General features: G+C 43.3%; 1 protein-coding gene across 4 annotated transcripts in view; it reads right to left on the bottom strand.

The window, feature by feature from the left end:
* Positions 1-26,152, bottom strand: part of plxnb2b (plexin b2b) — a 99,461-nt gene that overhangs the window by 11,978 nt on the left and 61,331 nt on the right. For all 4 annotated transcript variants that reach the window (XM_085913574.1, XM_085913573.1, XM_085913576.1 and 1 more), the window contains 19 exons: positions 15,731-16,845; positions 15,467-15,655; positions 15,268-15,393; positions 13,556-13,656; positions 12,750-12,876; positions 12,275-12,434; positions 11,803-11,914; positions 10,801-10,912; positions 10,254-10,355; positions 10,090-10,179; positions 9,297-9,384; positions 8,952-9,136; positions 7,156-7,304; positions 6,392-6,503; positions 5,635-5,771; positions 4,858-5,040; positions 3,927-4,023; positions 1,593-1,790; positions 478-657 (listed from right to left, as the gene is read on the bottom strand). In XM_085913574.1, the coding sequence (XP_085769700.1) occupies positions 478-657; positions 1,593-1,790; positions 3,927-4,023; positions 4,858-5,040; positions 5,635-5,771; positions 6,392-6,503; positions 7,156-7,304; positions 8,952-9,136; positions 9,297-9,384; positions 10,090-10,179; positions 10,254-10,355; positions 10,801-10,912; positions 11,803-11,914; positions 12,275-12,434; positions 12,750-12,876; positions 13,556-13,656; positions 15,268-15,393; positions 15,467-15,655; positions 15,731-16,843 (3,561 nt within the window). In that variant the 5' untranslated portion in view covers positions 16,844-16,845. The remainder of the gene's footprint in view (positions 1-477; positions 658-1,592; positions 1,791-3,926; positions 4,024-4,857; positions 5,041-5,634; positions 5,772-6,391; positions 6,504-7,155; positions 7,305-8,951; positions 9,137-9,296; positions 9,385-10,089; positions 10,180-10,253; positions 10,356-10,800; positions 10,913-11,802; positions 11,915-12,274; positions 12,435-12,749; positions 12,877-13,555; positions 13,657-15,267; positions 15,394-15,466; positions 15,656-15,730; positions 16,846-26,152) is intronic.

Genomic DNA, 26,152 nt, shown 5'->3' with positions numbered 1-26,152 from the left:
TAAATCCATGACTGCATTGTGTCTGACATAAATCAGTGGAATTTTCCGGAAGAAGCATCCTAAGCTGTCACGAGTCCAACCGTGTGGCTTTTTTCGTACGCTGCCAAAAACAAAACAATAGCTCACTGGGAGCTGAGTTGACGGCGCCCTTCATCATCGTCATCATCATCGCGGAAGCAAGTCAATGAAATACTGAAAAATTTGACTATGTCACATTTTTTGAATTCATATTAGGTGGAACAGCTGATAAGATTTCAATGTAGCTATCACAAAAGGTTAGTATTTTCCAAACTATAGGGCACAATTCAAATCATTTTGTTTTCTAAAATATTATAGAATAAAAGTAATATATTTATAATATTTTTATAAAAATAAAAAGTTGAATAAAATGTGATAATAGATAAATATATATAATGTAATAAAAAATAATAAATATAGTTTTTATAAAAATACAAAGTTGATGAATATGTTTCTGACCATGAGATCCAACAACTCTGCCCGAGTGTCTCGTCGGTGTCTCCGGGATCGAGCGCGAGGCTTGGTAGAGGGCGGGTCCAGGAACAGCTTGTCGTCCTGAAGAGTGTTAACCAGACAGGGAACGTCGCCCACGAAGGCCTGAGCCTCTTTGGCCGTCATGGCTTTGGAGAAACCTCGACCCTGCAAGAGCGACGTCGTTAAGAATGAGTCAAGTGTCACAACCGGAGTAGCGACCGTGACTAGCTTGTTTGCAGCTAGCTTTCAAAACAACTCTTCAACTAATAGGTCACCGTATTGGTTTATTTTTTTTTTAGTGGTGTGCATTTATTTGTGCATATTCGGTAGTGTGGCCACACTCGTGGATTTTGGCAGGTGATCAACGAATGACTAATTTGCATTTGGTAAAGAAAGACCTTTGAGGAGACGTTATGGCCATTAGCCACGCCCCCAACACTGACTTACTGTAATCAATAAACAACTGGAGCAGGGATAATTAGTCAAGGAAGTATCCACGGGCACATTTTGTCAAGTCATTATAATAATGTGTTAGCCTTCTCAAATGTGATGAATTTCTTTCCCTTTTTTTTTTTATCGCCTCTGGGATGTTGAACCGGGTGCCTGGCTTCAAAAGTTTGTGAAAGGCAAGATAAACAGTACAAAAAATGCATCAAGAGAATCATTTCCATGTAATTCTGCGTTTACCTCTCATCAGCCTTTTAATCCTTGTATTTGAATGAGCAAAATGTTATTTTCTGACTTGATTTCAATGGTAATCCCTTCGCTTGCATTTCAATGAAAAACAGGAAGTCACCAAAATAAAACCAACAAAATGGCCGCTCTATACATCGCTTGTCCACCCTCTTTGAATGGATCCTTCAACTTTATTGAATTAGCAAACAGGAACAGATTAAATCGAACGTCTAATTGGACCTCAATTGTGCGAAGAACAAACCCGCGGCGATTATGCAATCGTAACCCCGACGGGGGAGGGAAAAGTGTCATTTTTTTCCCCCCCTGCCGCTTTCCATTTTTATCCGAGCGTCACGTCAAAACAGTGACTCAGCAAAAAAACCAAGCGCTGTCACACCACAAGCGCAACGTCAACAATAACTCACGGTGACGATGATGATGCTGGCCTCGGTGAAAATCCTCTTAGGCAGCTCGTAGAAAACCGGGTCCGGGTGGTAGTCGAAGTTCCTCAGGTCCCTCTCCCAGTTGTCCAGCTTGATGTACGCCCTGACGACGTGACCCAGGGAGTCGTTGACCGGCGGCGAGCGGAACTGGATGACCGTGTCGTTTTTCTCGTGGGCGACCTGCCGCCCGAACGGCGTAAGTGTTAATAACGGAGCTTAGGCTGACATAAAAGGCATTAAAAAGATATGAGGCGGTATATTAGCTATCATTAAACAGGTGGGCTAGCCTCCATTTATACCGTAAAGGATTGGAGTGTGTGTTTCACGCACCTACCCATTTTCAGCTTCATATTTAACATTTACACGCTGTTAATTTCCGTGCACGCATAGTACGTATGTTCAGGGTCAATTTTGACAAGAGTGTCCTTATAATAATTGTCCGTATCCAATTTTTTTTCACCTTCATTAGCATTGTATTCCTTGATTTGATGCGCACTGCTAAATCCGTGTGTCAACGCCCCAGGGGACAAAAACTTTGTAGCACCTGTGTACAATTAAATAACACTTCTAGCTTTATTTATTTATTTATTTATTTATTTAATCCGAAAAGACAATTGCAATTGTAGATATTGGAAGATGTTGCCAATAGCAGTCTTCTTTCAAGGTATCGGTACTTTCTTATGGCCCTCTTGTGGTCGTTTTACAATCAGAAACTAGATTAGAATAAAAATTGACGTTAATTTAATCTAATTTTAAGGGAAAGTTCTACATTGGGATATGTAGGTTTTTATTTCAAATAATCGGTACTTGGTATCGGTATCAGTGACTACTCAACTGAGTACTTTCAGTTTTCACAATTTGGTATCGAACATTCTTACATTTAAGCAAGAACCACATTGAGTCATCCACTTCCTCGTTTCTTTTTTTTTTTTTTAACAATAAACAGACTGAGGGAGTGATATTTTTATCACTGCTTTGGCACCCAACATGGTGCTTCCTGCAGCAACGCAACAAGTTCAACTCGTCAATCGCAGGGGCGGCAAACTTTCACACCGGCACTGTCGGCGCATCCGTCGCCATCTGCTACAGAGACGATGCAATGTGCCCTTCCGGAACATTCACCCCTCCCACCCCCATCGTTATATGATTACGTAGGAAGAAAAAGGATTTAACATATACAACATATTTATTATTGTTGTTGTTTGCAATGAGAGACCTTTATCGTGCATTCCCCCCAAAAAACACGGACTGACCTTTTAGAGCTGAGTTATTGAGACATTTATGTCTTAAGGCCACTCATCAAATTTTGCCACCATACTCGAAACATAAGCGACGACGGAAACCAAAATGAAATGAAAGAAAAGTCAGCCTTAACACTTCCTATTTTCTCCTTGAAACTTTTTTTGTGGATCTACTTATGATTGACGCATTCCTATCAAATTTCACCCTCCATAGGGAAATAAGCTTAGGAGACTTTTTTTTTTTAATATTATCAAGTGTGGGAAAACTTTCCAGACTGGTGATTTATTTTATATATATATATAAAAAAAAAACTATCATCACTATAACAGGCTAAACAACAATGCACTGTGCATGTTGATAGCAGCAAAAATATTGCGTGTAAACATTTAGGTGGAGTTCAATGACTTAAAGCACAAGAAGCTTAAGAAGGTGACCAGCCGAGGCCTTTGAGATAACACGCATCTTAGCCACTTCTCTCGCCGGCCTTGGCAACACAAGACTTGGCCGCGAGCGTGGAGCGATAAAGAGCGACACAGCCACATAATCTCCCGCAAACCTTAATACCGGCATTAAATTGAGCCCTGCAAAGGAAATGATCAACATTTTTCTGCTGCTTAGCACCGGCCGCTAACACTGGAGGACAGCCCGAGCCGCTTTTAAGTTCACCCCGCCACAGTCAATCTTAAGATGGAGGGGCGCGTTTTATTTTGCCGCTATCTGCAATCCTACAGGTTTGGAGGATTTATGGACCGGGAAGTAAGATGAGGTAATACTGGCTTAAGTAATCTGCCGGGATCTGCCGAGGTAGGGGGGGGGCGCAACGTCGGCGGAAGAAACGCTTGACGAGGTTTGAATGAATCACTGCTGTCTCGAGATGGATGGACAGGCGGGAACAGGTTTAAAAAAAAAAAAAAAAAAAAAAAAAAGGATATAAAAAGAAATGCATTCACAAGAGAAAATGAAGTGAGGGAAGAAATGATGATTGCGAGAGAACACATAGATGGGGACAATAGCGAGGATAATTATAGGGAGCTGAAAATGAAATGGAAGGCGCGCACACACACACACACACACCTCAAATGATGTGGAGTTGTCTTCTCCCTGGACCATCATGACGGCTCTCTGGATGATGTCGAAACCCGAGCCAGTCACCACGATATTTCTCCCGCCGCTGCGACACAAACATGACAACAGACACGCATGAACAAGCTTACAAATTGCGTTGAAGCGATGGGGGAGACTTACGCTACGGAAAATAATGGCGCGATAGTAGAGGAACTCGGATGTCAAGCCGTGCCACCCAAGGGCAATGGATTTCATTTGGATCTTTTTTTTTCTCCTTTTTAACCATCTTAGAAAATTCACTAATTTGAGTTTATTCGTTGCCAACTCGGTGGTTTGGTGGTGAGTGAGTGAGTGAGTGAGTGAGTGAGTGAGTGAGTGAGTGAGTGAGTGAGTGAGTGAGTGAGTGAGCGAGTGAAAGAGTGAGTGGAAAAGTGAGTGAGTGAAAGAGTGAGTGAGTGAAAGAGTATTTGAGAGAGAGAGTGAGTGAAAGAGTGAGCGAAAGAGTGAGTGGAAGAGTGAGTGAGTGAGTGAAAGAGTGAGTGAGTGAAAGAGTAAGTGAAAGGGTGATTGAGAGAAAGAGTGAGTGAGTGAAAGAGTGATTGAGAGAAAGATTGAGTGAGTGAGTGACTGAGTGACTGAGTGAAAGAGTAATTGAATGAGTGAGTGAAAAAGTGATTGAGAGAAAGAGTGAATGGAAGAGTGAGTGAAAGAATGAGTGGGTGAAAGAGTGAGTGAGTGAAAGGGTGAGTGAAAGAGTGCGTTAAAGAGTGCGTGAAAGAGTGAGTGAGTGAGGCACAATTGGATTTACCGATTAATGTGACCAACTCACTCACTGTGTAGTAGTCATTACATTTGTGAGTAAGTTAGTTTGAGTTAGTGAAGGAGTCAGCGCAAATAAATAAGCACACTGGTTGTTATTGATGTTGTGTGTAGCACTGACCAGACAAAGCTGGCTTTTGGCTGGAATTCCTGCACGTTGGGGTTTTCCAAGAACTGGAAGGCACTGTGGATGTGTGTGACGGCAACCTTCCCGTACTTTACTGTGACAGCCAGCGGGTCAGAGGGCACCTTATCAGCCAGATACTTCCCCGTTCTGCAGGTGATTTCTTCTCCAAAGTGCTCCCTGTCGACAAAAAAAAAAAAAAAGGTGAGAGGTGACGCCGGGTCGGCGCGGGCCAAAGAGGAAACGGCCCGACAGCTTGTTAAATCTTTCCCGGCTCGTTATTTTTACCTCTCCCTAAAAATGTCACGGCGGATTGGTGTTGTTGGAATGCCCATGTGACACCAAAGTTAAGGTCACCAGAGAAAAGAAAGTTAAGTTGAGATTCAGCACCATATTAGCAAAATTCTGACTGCATTTTTAGAATATTTTTTACATTCATCTTAAACATTGGACCCCTCCCCCTCATAAAAATGACTGTTTTCATCATTTGATATCATTTTAATCATACGACATAGACACTACATAAATGGGCGCTTCTCAGAAAGTGTGGTCCAACTGAATGGTCAAAAGCTGACCCACTTTGAGAGCCATTCTTTTTTTTTTTAACCCTTTCATATCAACCACCGGATTCAACCGCATACGAAATCGCAAAGCGCATCTCGATTGTTGAAGAACGTCAAAGTCACCGCTGCTTTGATTTTTCTGTTTGCGTCCCTCAGAGGATAACCTTTGTCGAGCTCTAACAGAAAATATTGATTGACTGTAAATCCTTACACGGCGCAGGCCACGTCGCCGACGGTAACCTGGATGTCATCTTTACTGCCCGTCTCCAAAAAGCGTCCCTTGATGGTGATGAGGGTACCTCCGGCTTTGGGCCCACGACTGGGCGTCACTTCCTCGGGGATGGGGTTCTGTTGACGAGAGATTTAGGTGTCAACGAGACTCGCCAGATGAAAGGCGAATATGAGCATTACGAGTTAAGTCACACACGCGCAGGACTCGCGGCCCCCGAGGCAAACACTTGTTCGTGCGTATGAGAACAAGAGCGGCGTGCTCCCATCCTTGATTTCACGCTCATCAGAAGTGTTTCCCGCGCATAGATCGTACATCTGCCTCAATTTGCTGAGCAAACACTTAAGGCGGAGCGATCCCCCCCGAGGGAGGGGCGCCGCCGGAGATGTGAAAGGCGAGTTCAAAAGCAACGCCGCCTGTTCGTCTTACAGAGAAACAAGGTCGGGATCGGCGGCTTAAGCCGAGGATTCCCCATCGGCTGCGTTGCCATGGTTACCTTCAAAAAGTCACTTCATTACTTTCTTGATGACTTTTCAACATTCGGGCTCACTGTACGATAAATCCACCTGCTGCCATTCATACAAAGTCGGGACTTAGTGTGAGAAAAATGGATTTGATTTTTTGAGACAGGGTGTAAAAAATAACTGCAATCAACTGAAAGCGTGCAGCGCCACTAAATCTTGAGGTGCTCCAAGAGGCGGGCGGACGGGCGGACGGGAGGGAGATTTACGGTATTTACCCGGTAAGTGAAGAAAATGGTGGAGGTTCCTTTCTTTCCACCTTTCACCTTCACGTCCACTTGGCCCCAGAATTGCTTGTTGGGGGCCACCGGGCCGATCTCGCACACCACACTGAAAAGAAAAAAAAAAAATAGCAATTTTATCTTCACACTATTTTTATGACAAAAATAAAATGACAACTATAAAGCAGTTTCCAACATTTCCAACAGGTGCAGGTCAACGTCTACAAAATTTTTTTTAAGAGTTCCCAGCCCGCCTGTAAATCCAGCGCCGTGTCACGGCTCGCAAATGACGGCACCGAGAATTTTGCTCGACAGATGTCAACACTTGCGGGGCCAATCGCCCCACTGTTTCCTTTTCACGGCCCATTTGCGTGACGCCCCGACACCCTTGTGACTCAAATGCATTGACTGTTTCCCGACCCTGAGGGACGCCACTGGACAGCAAATGTGCAGCACTCCCAAAAGAAAAAAAAGACAACCATTGCAAATGCGTGGTCATCAATCACCGGACCGTATTTTTTTTTTCCCCCCCGGGTACGGCGTAAAAGCATATCGGCACGTTTGCAGGCGGAACGAAGACTGGTATTCATCAACGGTCACATTTGGATGATTGATGGGCCTCTCATTGTTGAGAGTGCGCTGTGGTTGCTCATTTGAATCCGCAAGTTAGCATTAGCACACATGATTGTAGCCGGCGTTTTATTCCGCCCCATTGGCCTGACTGGTAAAATGACAAAGCTACTTCTTTTTGGTGAGGTTACCTGGTGGACACGGAATATTTATCCAGCTGGTGGATGCAGGGCTCGCCGACCACGGTGATGTTTTGAATGTCTTCCTTGTGGATTCCAAGGTTGGAGCCCCGAATGGTGATAGCGATGCCGCCTTGCAAGGGGCCAAAGCGAGGGATGATCTGCACCACCAAGAACAAACATTTAGACATAATTCATATTTATTCTCATAATGTCGATTTTATTTTCGGGAAAACTCTGACCTTCTTCGACATTTTGCGTCGTATTTAACAACATTTTAAGCAATTCATATTTGAACACAAAGTATAGCATACAATACTATGAGTCGAGGTATATATATTATTTGCAACGGTCGAACAAAGTCGATATATGCTGCCCCCTGGTGGACAGAATGTGGATTGACTTATTACAATGCACAAATGGTGTCTTTAATTTCCCTTTAACTGTTATTGTAGCGTTTTTTATAGAGCGCAATAATGTAAAGTTCTTATTAAAAAAAAAAAAACAACGTCAATTTTGTGTCTTTGGGGCAGATGGATTCGTAAATTTCGGCAGCAATGCATTTTGAGCCTCTTTGTTGTATTAGCTCTCATGAGCTTGCACAGCAAATATGTTTTGCAGTGGAAGATAAAACTTTATAAACATAAGTCAGTGAGATGTTTTTTCACGTATTAAAAATGCATGTAAAAGTAAACAGTCGTTAAAAAAAAATGAGCTTGTCTGTTTGTTTGGCCTTGGGTGAGCCAGCAGACATTGGAACATGAACATCTTTTGATTGCTGAGTCAATACAATTATTTTCTTGTTAAGGCCTTGCGCAATTGCCATTTTTATTATTTTTTTTACCCCATATATTTTCTCTCTAAATGACATAAAGAGCGAGCGGAGAAAACATTGATCCCGTGCACTTGCGAGGTCCTCAAGGAAAACAAACTTCTGCTTTTTAGACAAGGACAACATATAATAAGCGCTTGCCATTGATTATTTCAAGCCTCGCAGTGGACATCTTCTTACAAACTAACATTTGGCTTTAACTTGCAAAATTAGAACTTTGCCCTCAGTAAATCAGTAAAAAATAATCATAAAAAAAAGTGCACCTTTTTTTTGTAAAGGCTGTTGTCTTTATTTCAGAAAATTACCACCCCTACATAATTTCTTATGAAATGGCAAGGATTGTCTTTACGTATATTTGCAACTCATCACAATAAATAGATTTTTTTGGAGGGAAAAATATATCTTAATTATAAAAAAATAAATAAAATGAAGCGTTTTTTCCCCAAAAATATTTGGACAAAATCCAAGTTTTGTTGGATTTTGAATTTATTTTAAAAGATCTATTTCCTATTAAAATCTCAACTTTGTTTTGCTTTTAGTTTGTATTTCAAATTTATTCTCTTTATATTACATAGGAATTCTTGTCAAACAGTTGTATTTAGTTTTTTTTATTTTATTTTAATCTGGGAGGAATTTTTTTAAATTATATTTTCTAATTTAATATTCCAACTTTACACTTGTAACACTTTAACTTTAACCTCATTAGATTTGCCTAAACACAATAAAAATGACGATGAAAGCTTTCGCCGGAAAATACTTAATTTTTGTAATATTATAAACAACCTAAATGAATTTAAAAAAAAAAACTTCTCCAAAGTCTTTCCGAGCAAAGTATGATTTGATCCTCAAGGAGAAACAAACTTGTGCTGTCACACAAGGACAACATTGGATTATAAACTGCTCCAATTGAAAATCCAATCTTCAAAGGAAACGCCTTCCTGCCACTAATCGCCCACACAAGTGATGAACAACTCACGTCCGTGATCTGGGGGGCGGGACACTCGGCCTCGCGCGGGTCCTCGGCGTCGTACTGGTCGGGCACGCACAGCCGGTCGTACACGCACGCCTTGTGCCTGGCGCACCACACGCATCTGTAATTGAGGTCGGCGTTCTTACACAGGCTGCAGTCCTCTCGGCCCACCGAGCAGTTGTACAAGGTGACTAAAACAAAAAAACCCCAAACCAAATCAGACGAACAGAACAGAACACACGGCAGAAACGGTCACGTTAGTATCGCTGCGTAGGTATCGGAGCATATTTAAAAAAAAAAACTCAATACTGCGCCTCAAACCGGGAAGGAGCCTCGGCTGTGCGAACATACCGTTTAATGTGCTGTCCATCTTCTTGCCGAGCTCCTTGTCCTTCACGTAAAGAACAACGTTTGTCTCCGGCGACTTATCGTAGGAAAACTAAACGTGGGGGAAAAAAACATGAATGATTAATGAGCTATCCGCTGATTATCGCCACTTAAGCCCTTCAGATGCGCGCTAGTCTGTCGTTGCTCTCGTAGAGGAGAAAAAAAAGAATATCGAGCACGTCTTACTTTTACTTGAATTATATTGCTAGCCTGCTCATAGAAAGACATATTCATGTTCATATGATTTTACATGACGGCTGTATACACTCTATATGCTAATTAATTACTACGTGTGCCCTTCTGGTTAGCAATCGGTTTTTCATTGCTTAATCTAACGTGCAATTTGAGGGTCAGCACATGCGGGACGTTTTCATGTGTTCCGCCAGTGTGAACAAAGCCAAATCGGAAATGAGCCGCTGAGAACTAGACTGGCCCATTTACATTTATGTTTTTGTTTTTGTAGGGGAGTGAATTAAACTTTCATGGCTGCCACTAAATGTTCAGTGCAAACGTGAGTCAAGTCCAAATATTTTGTATCTTCAACTATTGCGTAATTTATTCTTCAATAAATTATATCATAATAATAATAGTAATCAAGAAATACATAAATATATAAATAAATAAAATACGACATATATTATTATTATTATATATATTATATTATTATAAATTGGCAGTGTAACTTTCAGAACGTAATATTTCAGAAATATTGAAGAAAATTTCATCGAAGCGTATTGAAGCCAGACAAAAAACTCACGTTGAATCCACTGAAAGTATAAAAAGGTCCGTCCTCAGAGATGACTTCTTCCACATTCATGAGCTCTGTGCCGATGGTGAAAACACGACCCTGAGCGACAAAGCACAAAGGATGAGCCCCACTAACCTCGCTCCGCGTAACGACGGGGTGGAACTCGGCGTTACCTGGTAAAGGTCCAAATTGATGCCCTGGAAGCCGATTGACTGCTTGTAGCCCACCGGGATCAGCATGGGGTCGGGATTCTCAAACTGAGGACATTTTCCTCCCTGGTGAGGCATCACAATGCGGATTTCAACGTGATTATAGTCGAGCCTTTCGCACAGAGACTCGCTTTTGGCAGTGGACGGGCGGCTCAAGCTAACACAGCAAATCTGCCATGTTGGGAAATAAAGTCGATCATATGATGACATCACCCCAGCATGAATATTTTTGCATGTCTCTGATTGCTCGGCCTTGGCGCACGTAGCGTCCTAGTTTACAATGCAAATGCGGAAAGCGCCGCGCTGTAACCGAGAATCTCATCTGCAGCGGTAGATAGGAAGCCTATCGGGCTAACATCTGCTGACTTGTAAATTGACACAGCCGCCAATAAATGTCCCGCGAGATGACGACGGCTGATAGCGGGATTACTTTTTTTTTTTTCTTTTAATGACTTTCTCAGTCGGAAACTTTTTTTTTGGGTGAGCGAGCGATACCGACGAGAAGACCGACCTTTCGGTCTTTGATGATGCGAGGGGACGGGGCGCTGTCGTCCAAATCGGTGCAGGCGTGGTTTTGCGTGTTCCACTGGCAACCCCATGGACTGGCCACGCATGACATGCACCTGTAAAACACACGACTCAATCAGACATTTAAAAAAAAAAAAAATCGTTTTAATAAATCTTCATTTTTTGTATTATTCCCATTGTCTTTCTATGTGTAATGTTTTTGTCTATTTTGTCCAATCTATTTTATATTTATCTTATATATTATTATATATTTTATTTTTCGTAATATTTTTGTATTCTGTTTAATAATTTATGTATTTCTGTCTTTATTTAAAAAAAAATTGTCCAATACTTTGAGCATTGTTGCATCAGCTATTATGTTGTGCACTTAATGGCAACCGAGAGTAAAATTCTATTCTCAAAACAATCCATATTAATACGCATAATAATAGCAAACGACAATTTACACTCACACTTAATGGACATTTTAGTGCTTGAATGCATTTTAGGGGAAAGTGGAAGAAAAACTTCACATTTAAGCTCAGGACCGGGATTCGAATACGGAACCGTCGACTACGAGGCAGACCTACTAACGACTGCGCCCGTGCGCCCGTAACTTGTTATCTTGTCCCGTTAAATGTAATCTCAGAAGATAAAAAGCGCATGTTTAAAGATGCAAACTCATCAAAGGGCATCAGGCATGAAAATCCATGTCGCTGACAGCAAAATGGATCTGGCCCACGTCATATAAGCAAAGCTCGTTCATCACCGGCGCCACGGCGTGAAAAGGGAAAAAAATTGCAAGCAGAGAAAGAAAACATGGCCAAATCGACTTTCCTATTTTGATGAATGAAAAGGAAACGGGCAATTTCCATCCCTTGGTAATAATAATAAAAAAAAAAAAAAAAGGAGGGAGGGGGGAGCAGCAGGCATTTCCATTTCCACACACACGAGCGCACACAGTGGCGCGTCTCGGCAGGATATCCGAGTGACAGGTGGCACTCACGGCGTGTTTTCCGACTTCATGACGGTGGCGGCGCAGTTGTAGAACTGATAGTCGCGTGTGGCCAACTCCACCGTCTCGTTGACGAAGATCTTCACCGGCACGGCCACAAAGTCTGAGGGGACGTCACAGCCGCTTTTAAGAGTTTGCTTTTCCCCACTCCCGATCACGTCATCAATTTTGTGTTTGTTCTACAATGTGTGCTGGAAGCTACTTGAAAAAATATTTTTAGAATAAATAAATAAATAAATAAATAAATAAATAAATAAAAAAGAATAAATATAAAAATAAATCAATAAAACCCGAAATAATAATAAAAAAAAAAGAATAATTGTGGTCAGTGAAAATGCACAAGCGCATATTTTCCTCTGCTTTATATTTAATACAGGTATGCTCATTTATATTGCAGGAGGGTGATTTAATTATTTATGAAGGCAACTCCCTCTCGGGCGATTGAATAAAAAATGCAGCGTACCTCGGTGCCCGCTGGTGTGCGGGATGAGCGACGGCGGCGGCAGGTCGCACGTGACCTGACCCGAGTCGGACATGACGCCGTCGCTGTGGAACGACTTGAAGGAGCACCGCAGGCGGTCCGAGGGGCCGATGGCGGGTAGGGAGGAAATATTGATCTTCACCTAGGAAGCGACGGAACCTCAATGAATCAGTTGTTTGTATTATTTTGGGGAAAACAAATTTGGGTGCGCACATTTCAAAAAGGCAACCACAAGAGGCAGAAAGAAAAAAAAAAAAAGAAGCAAGGCGAAAAAGGGAGTCTCTCCATCTTCAAGGGCTCAGGTATAATAAGCCGGTTTTGGGTCGATACGGAGCAGGAATAAACCTGAGCCCCGGCTTTTGGACTCACGGTGGCAAGCGTTCATCACCGTGTGAAGAACAAACAGATGGAACAAAAATGGAAAGAGGAGAGCCGAGCGAGAGAGCGAGCGAGCTACCTTCTGGGTCTTTTTGCACGAGAGGTTGGAAGGGTAGAAGTAGACGATCTTGACACATTGCTGCCGTGGGCTCCACAGCCAGCCATTCTTCTCCTCTGCCCGCCGGCACTCAGACCTCCTGGTGCACCTGCAGACGCAGTGTGAGTGCACAGGCCCTTAAGCATCAGTTGCTAAACCCCCATTTTGAAGATCTCAGAAATGCTGAAAAGATTTCCCACTATGTGCTGTCGGAAAGAACGACCGATACTAAGTCCCGCTGACAAATTTCTTCCTGCAAAAAGTACAACTTCATTCTAATATTTCAAGATATACATCCATCCATCCATGAAGAAATACTCCTTCACTCCCTCCCATTCATCCCTCCCTCCATCCATCCATCCATCCATCCATCCATCCATCCATCCATCCATCATCCATCCATCCATCCATCCATCCATCCATCCATCCATCCATCCATCCACCCCTCCCTCCCTACTTAACAAGGGCTGCCCTCATTTCGTGGTAGCATAATGCCCATTCTTCCTAAATGAAGCTTCAGGCCGACGAAGCAGCAGCTATTGATCCCCAGCAATCAATCCAGGCAAATATGTGGCAAACATCAGCATTGTACGCATGAATAGAAGCCGGCGAGAGTGCATTTCGCCGCACGCGGCTGACAAACTGCTTTAATTTCTGCTGGCTGCACCGAGTGAGAGAGAGCGAGAGACGGGATATTAACAATGTGGGTTAGTAAAAACGTCCGTCGTAAAACACTGTGCAAAACATTCCCATGTGTTGGGGAGCTGGAACTTGTGTGCATTTCTCACCTGCCCTCCAGCACACACCAGCCACAATAAGGGTCCCTCATATTGACGCAAGACTGGCAGTCCTTCTTCTGCAGGCACGACTCCACGGGCACCTTGGTGATCTGCGGCATGAAGGGGAGGTCACGTGATCACCCGAGGGAAGACGAGCGGCCCGGCCCGGCCCGGCGGGCGAGGCTTCCGAGGCACGCGATGTCACAAAAGAAGCTTCTTTGAATAATCCAGCCGGTACTTCTGTCACGGCCTCGAGGAGTCGAAATCTATTTGGTCTAGTTACGATCCAGTTGACAATGGTGGAAGTTTTGCCCTAATGTGATTTTCCGTTCATTCATTCACACAGCTGCTTTTCTGTTGAGATTGACAACATATTTGAACATTTTAAATATTAAAAAAAATATATATATTTTTATAGTATTTCAAATGATTTTAGTTGGTTTTAAATATTGTAAACTATATATAAGAAATTACTTAATCATTTACATTTCATTAGTATTCTTTAGAAAAATCTGAATAACTCATTTTAACATTTTTAATTAATTTATTTAATATTAAAAAGATAAGATAAATTTGACAAAAAGATTAATTAATGAAAAAAAATGCAAATGCAAGGCTTCTATTGGACAATCCCAATACATTAAAAATGACTTTTTTGAATTCAGGGGAAAAAATTTAAACATTCTTTTTTTATTAAATTCCTTTCTTTTTTGTTTAACCAATTTACCAATATTGTTTTTTTTAGGGGGGTAGAAATAAGACAGATGTCCTGTCTCTCGGTCCACTTAATCCCCAAAATATGATTCTCCTGCTCTATAACTGCAGTGGCAGATGTATTTTTCACGCACACTTTGACTTTATGGCGCAGCAAAAGCGAAGAAGTCTGTTTTTTTTTTCTTCTGGTTTTTATAACCGTTGGAGGTAAGGTGTCAGCGGCGTTAAAACCTCTCCACCGCCGTGACTATGATGGGGATTTAGAAACAATTTATGAGCAGTCGATTATCAGACAGGCACAGCAAACAGCTCTTTCCTACTTGCCGTACGCAATTCCCACACTTTCCCCTTAGGGATGGTTTGAAAATTAATTTCTAGCCGTCCATTATGGTGTTTTTTTTTTCCTGCTGCAGGTAAAGCACAAGTTGAATTGGAGTGCCACGCGATAAATGTCAGTTAGGTGCATTAAATATTCTGTATGTTTTTTTTTCTTATTATTTATTTTACAGCATGAATGAATTTGCTCGCCCATTTTATAGGAGGAAAAACACGGGAGCGCCGCGTGTAGCACCTCGATATACGCTAACGTTTGGTTTGCTACCTTTTCGTTTAGTAACCCCAATCGTCTTCAGCCTAACACATGATAGATGCTGCATGACTCCTATCTGCACATCTTAAGAAAGTACCAAAGTTGAACAAAAATCATCTCGCCTTCCCAACACCTCCAAATTACCCAGCAGCATCTCTCCCCCACTATTCTGGAATCCAAACGCTAACGGTCAGTAAATAAAATTGTGGTCGTGAGGCAAACTTGTATGCCTGAGTAAATGATTTTTTTTTTTTTATGTCAGGCATACAAATAGTTTGCCCAGCTAGCGTGACAACAAAAAGTAGCTGAGATTCTCAAACGTTGACGTTGAAGGAAAAAAAAAAAAACGACACTCTCGGCCATTTTTTGGTACAAAGCAAAATTTTCAAGCTGAGTAAATGAGAAATAGTGGCGGCACCTTTTTGTCTGTGGTGATGTAGAGGTGACTCTGGTCCATATCGAAGAAAAGGTTCTTGTTCACCTTCTCCCCCAAGGTGTCGCCGGGGGCCTTGCCGTACACGTATGACGGGGACGTCAGGTGCACCTGCAGAAAGAAAATAAGATCCGTGGGTGTGTTAAGAAAGGTCAAGCCGGGCTTAACGGCGCGGCGAGTCCACCTTGAAGACTTCTCCCTGGCTGTTGCCCAAAAATGCCACGGTGTGATCGTTCTCCACGGCAACGGCGACGGCGGTGAGAAGGCCCGGCTTGGTCAACACGGCGTTGGATTTCAAGGCGAAGCGAGGTTTGCTGGCCAGAGGCGTCGGTAGGAAATCGCCGCCGCATTTGTACTGCTCCAACGTGTCTTTCTGGATGACAGAAGAACACAAAGATATGCTTCGACTGGATTCCACCGAGAAGGAGGAAAAAAGAATGGCCCTCACCGCAATCTTGGAGGTGCAGAACTCTGCCGTCTTCGAGGAATACGGGATGTCCACGGCGGGGAACCCTGAAATCTTCCCCGAGTCGCTGTAGCAGGCGGTGATGATGTCCACCAGACGCTCGTTGATGGCGTTGAGCGTGTACACGCACAACGCCGAGTCGCTGTGGTCGTCTTCCGAGCTGGCCACCATGAAGAGAACTTTATTCCAGGGCTGGACCTTCCCGTACGTGCCCCATTCCGTCATGACCCGACTCAGCTCCTTCCCCGGCGAGGCCACGTAGGCCGCCTGGACTTTGCTGTAGCGGTTGTCCAGACCGCACATGAGCTGCAGCTCCGTGTGGGAATACAAATGGTGGTCGTTCTCGCACAGGCGAGACACAAAGGTCACGTTTTTGTTATCGGTACCGTCCAGCGTCCGGGAGAAGACGAAGTAAACGAAGCCGTCGGCGGCGAAGGCGTGCCTGAAGTCGTGCAGGTACCTGGGCCCGAAAGGCATGGTCTGGATGGTGGAGGCCTCGATGATGCTCTCGAACACCACCCATTCGCGGAAATCCTGCAGAATGCGCGTGGTGATGATCTTAGTGCTGTCCAGGCTTCCGTAGCCTTTGCCCACCAGGAACACGTCAAACTTGTGCATATCCTTGACGAAAGTGGACATGACGCCCACTACGTTGACGTTGTCCTCGATGCTGGCCACGTAAGTCCGCTCGCCCTTGTTGTCGCTGTAGTAGAGTTCCTGCTCCACGTTGGATAGGTTGAGCAGAGAGCAGATGCCCCGGTAACGACTGCCGCAGACGATGAGCGAGCCGTTGGACGGGTGCACCAGCAGCAGCTTGTTGATGTTGGCCATGAGCTTGGTGTCCTGGCAGGCCGAGGCCGGCGGCGTGCAGGTCCTGGCGTCTTTCCGGGGGCCCGTCTCCGCCCGGGCTTCGGGCCGCAGCGACGGCCCCAGCTGGTAGACGTTGTTGACGGCCCCCAGGTACACGCGGCCGGTGCGCGGGTCCCGCACCGCGTTGTTGATGGGCGTGTCCGAGGTGAACTCGGGGAAACCCTCCAGGGAGGCGAATGTCGACTGACAAGCGAGGAAGAAGAGGAGGTAGACCCGGCTTGCCATCTCTGGGGACAACGAAATGAAATAAGACATATATCATTAGCGGTGTGCCACCTGGCACGATCTTAAGTACCCTATTTTTTTCTTAACTGTTTTTTTTAGTTGAAAGTTACATAGGAATGGAAACATAAGAAATACAAAGGTGGCCTTTTACCTGCCACGCTAACCCAAGAGACACAACTACAGTGACCCCGTTACACTATAAATAATCCCGACAGTGACCTGTTTTCTGGAGAACTATTTTGTTTTGGGGCAAAAAAAAAAAAAGTAGTTCATGTAACAGCTGTTCACTGTGACATGCATGGATTACTTCGGTTGGATGCCATTTGTCATGGCTATGAGCAGTAAAAAAAAAAAAATATGTTGCCAAACACAAGAATGACATCAAATATAAGTTGTAATTTGTGTGTGGATGCAAAGCAGCGGGGGGGTTGGTTGCACAATTTGCCTCCAAAATGGGTGAAGTTGCTGTTATGTAGAATTAGGTTAGCGGGATAAAAGATTGCCTCCAGCTAATAAGGCCGCCAGAAGCCAAAAGTCGTCACCACCTGCTCCCACTCGCATGACAGTTAGTTACTTTCAACCACTTTAGACAGTCGAGAAACAAAAAGGAACTCAGTGGGTTTTTGAGATTTATTACCTCCGCCAAGGCATGATATATTGTTTCATGTGTTTGTTGCTTGCTTTTCTACTTTCTACCGGTGACAAATCACGGTCAAAATATTTCAGAGGTTCTTTGGCTTGAGATTGCTTTTGCTGAATACGACTGAAGCAGAACAGATTAGAGTTGGTAACTCGTGTGTCACTTAAATATTTTGGGGTTTTTTATTAAGTAGGTTTTTATGACCCCGCCACAATGGTGCATTTTTAGGTCTATTCTTTATCAAGGTGGAATATTTGAAGGTAAGGTTTGTGTTTTGGAAGGCGACATTTTGGGATTTTAGTCATTATAGGAAGTTTAATGTTTAAATTCAATTGGTTTTAACTAGTTTTTTTATTTTGTCAACTTTTTTTTTTTTTTAGTTTTGCTCCTTGTTAGCTTTCATCACTGTAATAGCCTTGGTTCAAAAAATAATGATTGTGACTGCTTTGAAAAATCTATTTTCTAACTAGTTTGGAAAGTCTTCTTTGCCAGTAAACTATTTGCATTGATATACAATCGCTTCACCTTGTTGTCTTTGAGAGTTTTGTAATGAATTGATATCAAACTCAAGAGTGATTGTAAATAGGCTCTCCGGGGCTCTGGCTGGCCCATTTAAAAAGCTTTGGACCTGTTCCAAATTCAGCGGCATAAAAAATGATACTGCCACAAGCGCTTCGAGAAAAAAAAAAAAATGAAAAGATGAGCCTTGTAAAACACCGGCGTCGTCGTTATGGAGCAACAACTGAGGTCCGGGTGTGTGCGTGGGCCACGCTCGGCGCCGTTTGCACAGGTGGAGGTGCGCGCACACATTTAAAGCTAGCCCGCTAACATCTCGCCTTCTGCATAAATGTCTTATGATGTCAACATCCAAATTGAGCAATAAAACGCTAGTCTGTGCCCATCCGGCGTTGAAATGTGAGCAATTGTTTTGTTTTTATGCTTTAATTAAAGAAAAAATGTCGAGTTGGCAGGATGAGAGATGCCGTCGCTAAGCGAAAAAGCCCGAGAAGTACATTAAGGGGACATTTATGTGACAGCCTAATAAAAGCCAACCTCCTACGCAGGACTTTTTGGAGTCAATGATTTGCATTTATTTCGGCTTTATTTCGAACTTGCGAGGTGAGAGAACCACTTTATGGATGCTCGCTGAGCTGACTTCTACAAAACGTCTTCCAAATACAAAATATGATTTCAATTATGTTTCCAGACATACACATTTTGAGAAAACATTTCAAGGATGTCGGCAAAGAATGACAACGTCAAATATGTGACGGCTATTATAGCGAACACAATGAGCCGCTCAGATTTTTGTTAGCGGGAACAAGAAGTTCATAAGTAAGACAAACAAACGACAAAAGGAAAACGCTGGGGTGAGAAAGGGAAACGGAGGCCGTAATAAACTCCATCAAGCGTGAAGATGACAAACGGCTGGATTTTAGCACCGAGCGACGTTTTGGCAATGAAGCCTGAAGACCTCAGACGCTGGCAAGACAAGCCAGAAGGCCTTCCCAGAAAGAAAAAATACTAATTCGGAGTGGCGACAAAGTGACTTTCATAGACATGTTTCTCGTTTAGCGGATTCAACGTGGGTTCAAGCCGTGTGGGTGAGCCGGGTGACATTTGACTTCTTGCTGTTTGGGTGTTTGTGGGCTGCGTTTTGAAAGTCAGGCGTGTCATCATTTCTGAATTACTGCAGTAAATGCAAAAAAACAAAAAACAAAACCCATCAGGATTGCAAATGTGTGCCTAGTTCCTGGATTCATAATTTTATTTCTGAATACATTTTTATCATATCAAATAAATAATGATAATAAAATAATAATATATAAAATAGTAAAAAAAATAATAATAAAAACAAAAAATATAAATAAAATAATAATGGGCATCCCCAAAAAAAGAGGAAGGCCAGCAAGTCTAAATATTGGCGGCATTTGTAAATATGGACAGTAACTGGAGCGCGACCTCCTCTCTGACCGCATTGTTGACCGTGCAGTTCATAGCCACAATATTTCCATTACACAGACGTCCTCTAAAAAGTTGGATACTAATTTGTTCTGTGAGAGCACATTTCAACAAAACACAGCCTGACAATGTCAGGGCAGACCAATATTTGCAGAGCAAAAACTCTTCAGAGAAAAATGTCCTTATGATGAACAAAAAGGGAATATGAATTTCCCTGTGTTGCTTCATTGTGGGTCAGCGCGCAGGCAATTCTTGACATATTTCAAAGGAGCACATTCCCTCCTCGGCTGTCTCCGTATGTCCCCGGCACTTTTCATCCTTTTCCCTGTGCCTAATCCTGATCACAGGAGCTAAAACGGCTTCAAAGAGGAGAGAAAAGAGGCAAACGTCTGGCGGGCCAATGAGAGCAGGTAGAATCAAATTATTATTTGATTCTATTTTTCTATCCTCACGACAGGTGAGAGAACAAGACGGGCGGGCAGCGTATCCAACACGTGTCTATTTGGGAATAAATGAAGGCTGCTAAAATTAGCGAGCCACGTGCTGCATCAGTCGGCAGCTAATGAAGCTTCTCGCGGTCGGAGATAAATAATAGCGAGACGCGTCATGCGCTAATGAAGACGGGCCTATCTGAAAATGTGATTCTATGAAAGCGGCGATTGTGGAATAAATAACAGACCAAATGAAGACGAATGAGACCTTTTCCTCTGCACATTTTAGACACCTTTTTTTTTTTACCGCGTTGAAATGACAACGGGGTCAGCGCTAATGGTGCACTTCACTGGAATCTACCAAAATATTGATTGTATTGATCGGATAGAAACACGCTAAATTAAAAAAAAACAACAACTGGAGATTGCTAACGTTAGCTTGTGAGTTGATTTTTTTTTTTTTTACTTAGTATCCTGAAATATGATTGATGTGATTCCTTAACCTGTGAGGAAAGTGTAAACAAAGTGCTGAGTCATGGTTCAAATTCAAATGAAAATGTCGCAAGGCTGCATGCACAGACATGGAAATGAAGGTTTGTCACTCCGACCGACGCGGCGGTGTTGACAACTGTCATCTCCTCTTCCAGATATGTGCATCCACTGGTAGAAAAAAAAGCACCTCTCAGCAGAAGGGAATCAAAGATGATTGAAAAATGTCAGACGTGCAGCCGACATGTACAGGTTTTTAGGGCTTTAGCGGATAGAAAGATGAACACAGTTTGAAGTGCTGACAAGGTAATCCGACTGTGACCACCAGCACAGTACCGCACGGCCATTAAAAGCAGCAAGTACACCACACAAAACCACACAGCACTCACGTGGATCTATTTGGAGCATCGCACAAACATGGAACGTGTTTGAAAAACAATCAAAAGTAGTTATAACTTGGAATTTTTACAATCCAGCAAAATAAGGGTGGGGAAAAATAACTTTCAAATTCTTCATTTTTAAAGAGTATCAACATTTTGGGGCCAATCTGTTTGAGAAAATAGAGCACTGCTACGTTAGCTTTGGCGCTAGCCAGTTAGCTTGAACTCGAAAGGCTAGCTACTAGTTTGTGATCCAAAGATGACAGCAAGTTCATTCAATTGAATGAACTAATTAAATAAAATCTTGATAACTGCCTATATTAAGCGTTTTAAACAAGTATTTTTAAGTTTTTTAAACCAAGTACCACTTGAAAATGATTAGCATAATGGTGCTCATCCACAAAATTCTATATTCCCAAAGACTATTTATCATTATTGTAAACCACTATAACATTATAAAAAGTTGCAGTAGGATAATAAAAAGTCATTTTGAGAGACAATGTTCTCCTTCCACAATAGTAATAACCACAAAAGCTGCGCGCTGAGTCAGCAAATTTTGAGCCAGATACATGAAAAGCCAAGGCTCCCCAACTCTAAGAACATAATAGGATACAACCCCATACTGCGATCATATTCACATTCAGCACTTTCTTTATCTGAGAGTTGCTTTTGACACACGCCGCCTGTGATGCTGATGTGTGTCTACGTTCATGTCGCAGCCAGATAAAAAAAAAAAAAAAAAAGCCAGCGGCTATTAAATGACTTGACCCCGAAGGCCTCACAGCGCGGCGGGGGGAAGAGGTGAACAAGGGGTTAAATACTTTCAAGCACATCTTGTCTTTTGCACGAATGTGCGTACGCCAGGAGGTCTGAAAAGGCCCGATAGCTTGTGTACAAGGCGACGTGACAACGCGGCTGGAAATGAGGGCTCGCTCGTAATTCAGACACTCGCGCTCCACTGAGTCACATTGTCGAGGATGAAACGTGAAGTGCGTGGGAGTCTCTCTCTCTCTCTCTCTCTCTCTCTCTCTCTCTCTGTTCTCTCGGAATGCTCGCTCGTCCCATCTTGGGTAAAACTGTTCCCGGAGTTTTGGGTGACGCGCAAGCCAATTTCCATGGGAACAATTACCTCGCCGTCAGGCTTGGCAGTTCATTCGTTTCAATTTGACAGAGACTGGGAGAAGCAGAAGCAGGGCCGGCCATTGTTTTATTTTTTTCCTTTTGGGGGGGGGGGGGGGGGGGGGGGTGCAAGGTGATACCAGTGTGACAGCCTGTATTTGAAAAATAATTTCATTTTTAATCCTTTTTGTTTCATATTGCAATTTGTTTAAAAATGCAAATTTTTTTTTTCAGTAGATTGATCCGCACTACTGATACACGCTTGCCTCGACACTCACCAAGCTAACTCTGTCCCTGGTTGTCATAGTAACAAACCCCGGATTGGCCATTTGCCATGGGGACTGGCGTGCTTGCATGAAAGAAGGCCACCCACTCAAATGGGCTGATTGCAGTAAGACAAGAAAAAAATAAGTAACGTAAGCTCAGTGCAGCTGGAGCAAAGTATCTTGGGCTAATCTTCCAGATGCTAACTTGGATGTCGTAGCTCGACCGAGCGTGGAGGGAGGGAGCTGTGTTTTTTTTTCTTGTGTTTTTTTTTTTTTTTTTCCTTTTCCTAACGTACGTGTTTGTTGTGTGGACACAGCTGGCGCGTGGCAGGAAGCCGATTAAACTGTCCGAGAGAGGAGCTCCTTTCCGGGAGCCAAGTGCACCTCTGCTGCGTCCAGACATAAGCTGATACACACACAATCCACTAATGGAACACTCGCATTGGAAGAAACTTAATTATGTTTGGAATTAAACAGTGGAACAGAATTTGATCTTAAAAGGGATATTTTATGTGAAATTAACTTTTTAACAGCTTGTGTACAAATAGTTGAGTGCCTGCTCATCCGATAACTATGAAATGAAACAACCCATTAAATAATCGGCCTTTTTTTTTTTCTAAAAATGTCTCTGTGAGCGAGCTACATAATGTAATAACAGCCCCAAATTGAGTCTCTTTGCGCATGACTTAGTCGCTAAGCCTGGCGAAGATTCAGGGCCATTTTCGAGCAATTAGTCAGGTCCAATCCAAAAAGTTAGCAGAGCTGCATTGAGTTTTGTTGGATGCACAGATTAGCCTTAGCAAACAAAGTTAGCATCCGATGAGAGAGATATACTTGATTTCGACAAACTCTTGGTTCGGAGATTGCGTGTTCAATGCCACAACCTGATTGTCATGGCAACACGACCTTTTCTCACCATCGGCTCAGCATTACTGTAAAAAAAGGGCGACGTTTCCTTCTTGGGGAGTTTTGACAAAAACACGTCAGAGTGAGAAAAGTGTGAACAATTCACAATACGTCGACTTGAAATAACTTTCTTCTATTAATATACAAGTTTGCCGCTTGTCAAGATGAAACGTGTTAACACACTGGAGGCGGTGTTGAAATAGGCGCTGGCTGATGTCTCCGCTTCTTAAATCAAACACCGTTCCTGTCGAGCCTAAAAGATGTTTACGATGAAGGACACTTCATTAGGTACACTCACTCAATGCAATCCAATTTAAGAGCTGTAGCAGAGGCTATGTTTGAAATAGAAACAAAAGTTCATGTATTTATTTATCTATTTATTTATTTATATGCATTTAAAAAATGTGGTCTAGGAGAGCAACTTTTCCACAGCTTGTCTATAAGATTTAAATTCTATGATCAGCCGTCTGATTCAGAAATCAGGAAACAAGCGTTCACGGCCATCTATGTCTCGACCAGCGTTGCCCCGACAACCGGGGCAAAGCCGGGGCCCTGCTAAGGCTAAAAGCACACGACGCTACGTGGCATCACGCCTCATTGATGTCGGTGAAGTGAAATCATTACAGCCAATAAGGTGTGTAATGGATTTCTTCCCGGCGGCCATTCTGCCTGCGTGACTTCTTAATTGCGGCGCCGGGCGCTCCGAGGCTCAACGCCTTAAGGTGGGTGAGCGTATGGATCAAATGCCCCCCACCACCTTGTTAGAGGAGAGATTGTAACATTGTATGTCTTTTAAATAAATCCCAAATATAAAATGGAATGAATCCCAGTTGTAAATGACTCAATGCTAACACAATGATAACGTGCGCTTAGCTAGCTTTGCCATTTTGCACACCCTTCCATTCGCGATTGGCCTTCAAAGTCGAGACTTTGTGAAGCACGATAAACTTGAATTTACTTAAAGTTAAGTGACATTTCCAAATTCTTTCCTCAATCATCACACTAACTAAGTTTGCCACATATTTTTGGCGCAAATGAGTCGTCGTTAATATGAGGCCATAAGGTGCGTGCCCTCGCGCGCCCTGCTCGTTTCGGGATCGGAGCGAGGCGAGACACCTCGACGAGGAAGGCAGCAAAGAAGGCGGGATGACAGCGGCGCGGCGAGAGCCAACAGCGGGGAGGCAATCACACGTGTCATCGACTGAGCCGCAATAGCTCCATTGTGAGGAGCTGCCAGGTGCCCGTCACTTGTCAAAAAGTGTCAGCGTGACAGATGATGAACGAGCGTCGCCGCCGCGGAAATGTTGGCCGTCGCTCGGCGTTTTACATTTCACGCCGTCGGGAAATACATCGAAAAGATCAACGGGGTGGTATTTAGACTGAAAATAGCGCCTTCGTGTGAAAAAGAGCTCTTTTTGTTTCTTGGGGAAAATGTGCTTTTTAGCTAACAAAATTAGCTAGCAAAACAACAAAGTGCTTTACAAAAGAGATCGCTGAGCATTTTTATTTCAATATGTAGACTACGACAAGCCAATTTTCTTCATGGACTGGGACGCCATCATAAACTGAAGACCGGAAATGTCTTCCTGCTTTGATTGGGCAGTTAGCGATTTGTATGTGTGGCTAAAGAAGCCTCACGACAAAGTTGATGAGGCCACTTCACCCTCTCGCTTCCCCCCCCCCACCCCGATAGGTCCGCTGATTACCCCGCATGTTGAGCCGAAACAGCTTTTCTCCAGACCCGAATCGTTCATCTGCGTCCCCCCGCATGTCGGGAAGGCACATTTTCCGCTAAACACATTTCACGCACCAATCAGTGCCCGGCGTGGCGGCAATCCATTGCCCGGCCGGCCGGCCGCCGCTCGATCGCACTCCTGATCGCATTTCTGGAGCGGCCGCAAACACACAATCAAGTGTGATTTGACCAAGCGGGCCACTTAATGAGAGTGGGGGTGATTAGGCCCGCTGAGAATAGGCTTGACCTTTTCTTGCTCGGGTTTCTCTGTTGCACAAGCGTACGTTTATGAGTCAGTGACTCCGAAGCGCTCCGAGGGCTCGCGCCGCTTCACATCAAATGTCACCGAGTGAAACGAATCAACCGAGCGGGTTGGACTGAGTGAAAATGATATTTCAGAAGGTATATGGCACGACAGGTAGATGGGAAGTTTTTTTTTTTCCCCCCCAACACTGCCACCAAAGGGCAAAATGATGTCATGACAGGGTTTACAGTTACTCACTTACATGACCTAATTGCTAATTTTAGCAAGACTAGGAGCACGCTGAGACAAAAATTCCTTGTTAAAACACCTTAGAACAGTTTTCATTTAAAAAAAAATAAAATAAAATAAACCCTGCATGTCTCCTTTAAGTAATCGTGTTGGTAACTCATACAATAGGATGAGGAAACATCATTGACTTCATTACACTTAATTGAGCAGATCATTCATTAAGACGATCGATAAATGGCAACACAACTTTAAAGTGTTTTTTTAACAAAGCCCTGACGAGCCCCAACTTTTTGGGAGAGGCAATTATATGAATCAATAAACAATTACCCAAGCGTGTCGCGCAAATATTGCTCACGCATTGTAGACGGACAGTCGAAAGAACTCCTGTTCACCTCTTTACCTCCGCAAAGTGATTTTCTCAGCTTCGACCTGTCTGATGGTCTTACGCCTCGTTGGACTGAAGAGTGCTTCGCTGACGACAATGTAATCACCGACGGTAGAGATGAACACAAAGCAAAGACTCGGCTAATGAGCTGTAATGTCGCAATCGCTTCGTTTCTTTGTCATTACTCTTCGGTCAAATGAATCGTCACGTCGAGGACTTTGTCATACTGGAAAAAAATATATTTCACTCTTTGGAAGATGTGTTTGTCGTAAAAGAGTCGAGCGCGAGGTTGGGAACGACATATAGGTGGTGCTAAAATGCTAATTAGCTACTGGAACGCATTAATGGCCTTTCCATTCAATTGAATGAAGAAAGATGATTTGAGATGTAAATGTTCAGGTATGAGATAAACCCCTCTCGCTTCTCTTCTCCGTTATCAAAATCAGTGGTGGGCGGGGGAGACGTGCTGCATGACGGCGGGGTTAATTAAGTTTGAAATCAGG

This window comes from Syngnathus leptorhynchus, chromosome 6 (genome assembly GCF_054491065.1).
Source record: "Syngnathus leptorhynchus isolate UIUO chromosome 6, UIUO_Slep, whole genome shotgun sequence".
NCBI classification, from domain to species: Eukaryota; Metazoa; Chordata; class Actinopteri; order Syngnathiformes; family Syngnathidae; genus Syngnathus; species Syngnathus leptorhynchus.
Note: the sequence above shows the minus strand (reverse complement) of the source record. Positions and strands in the feature narration are given on the sequence as shown.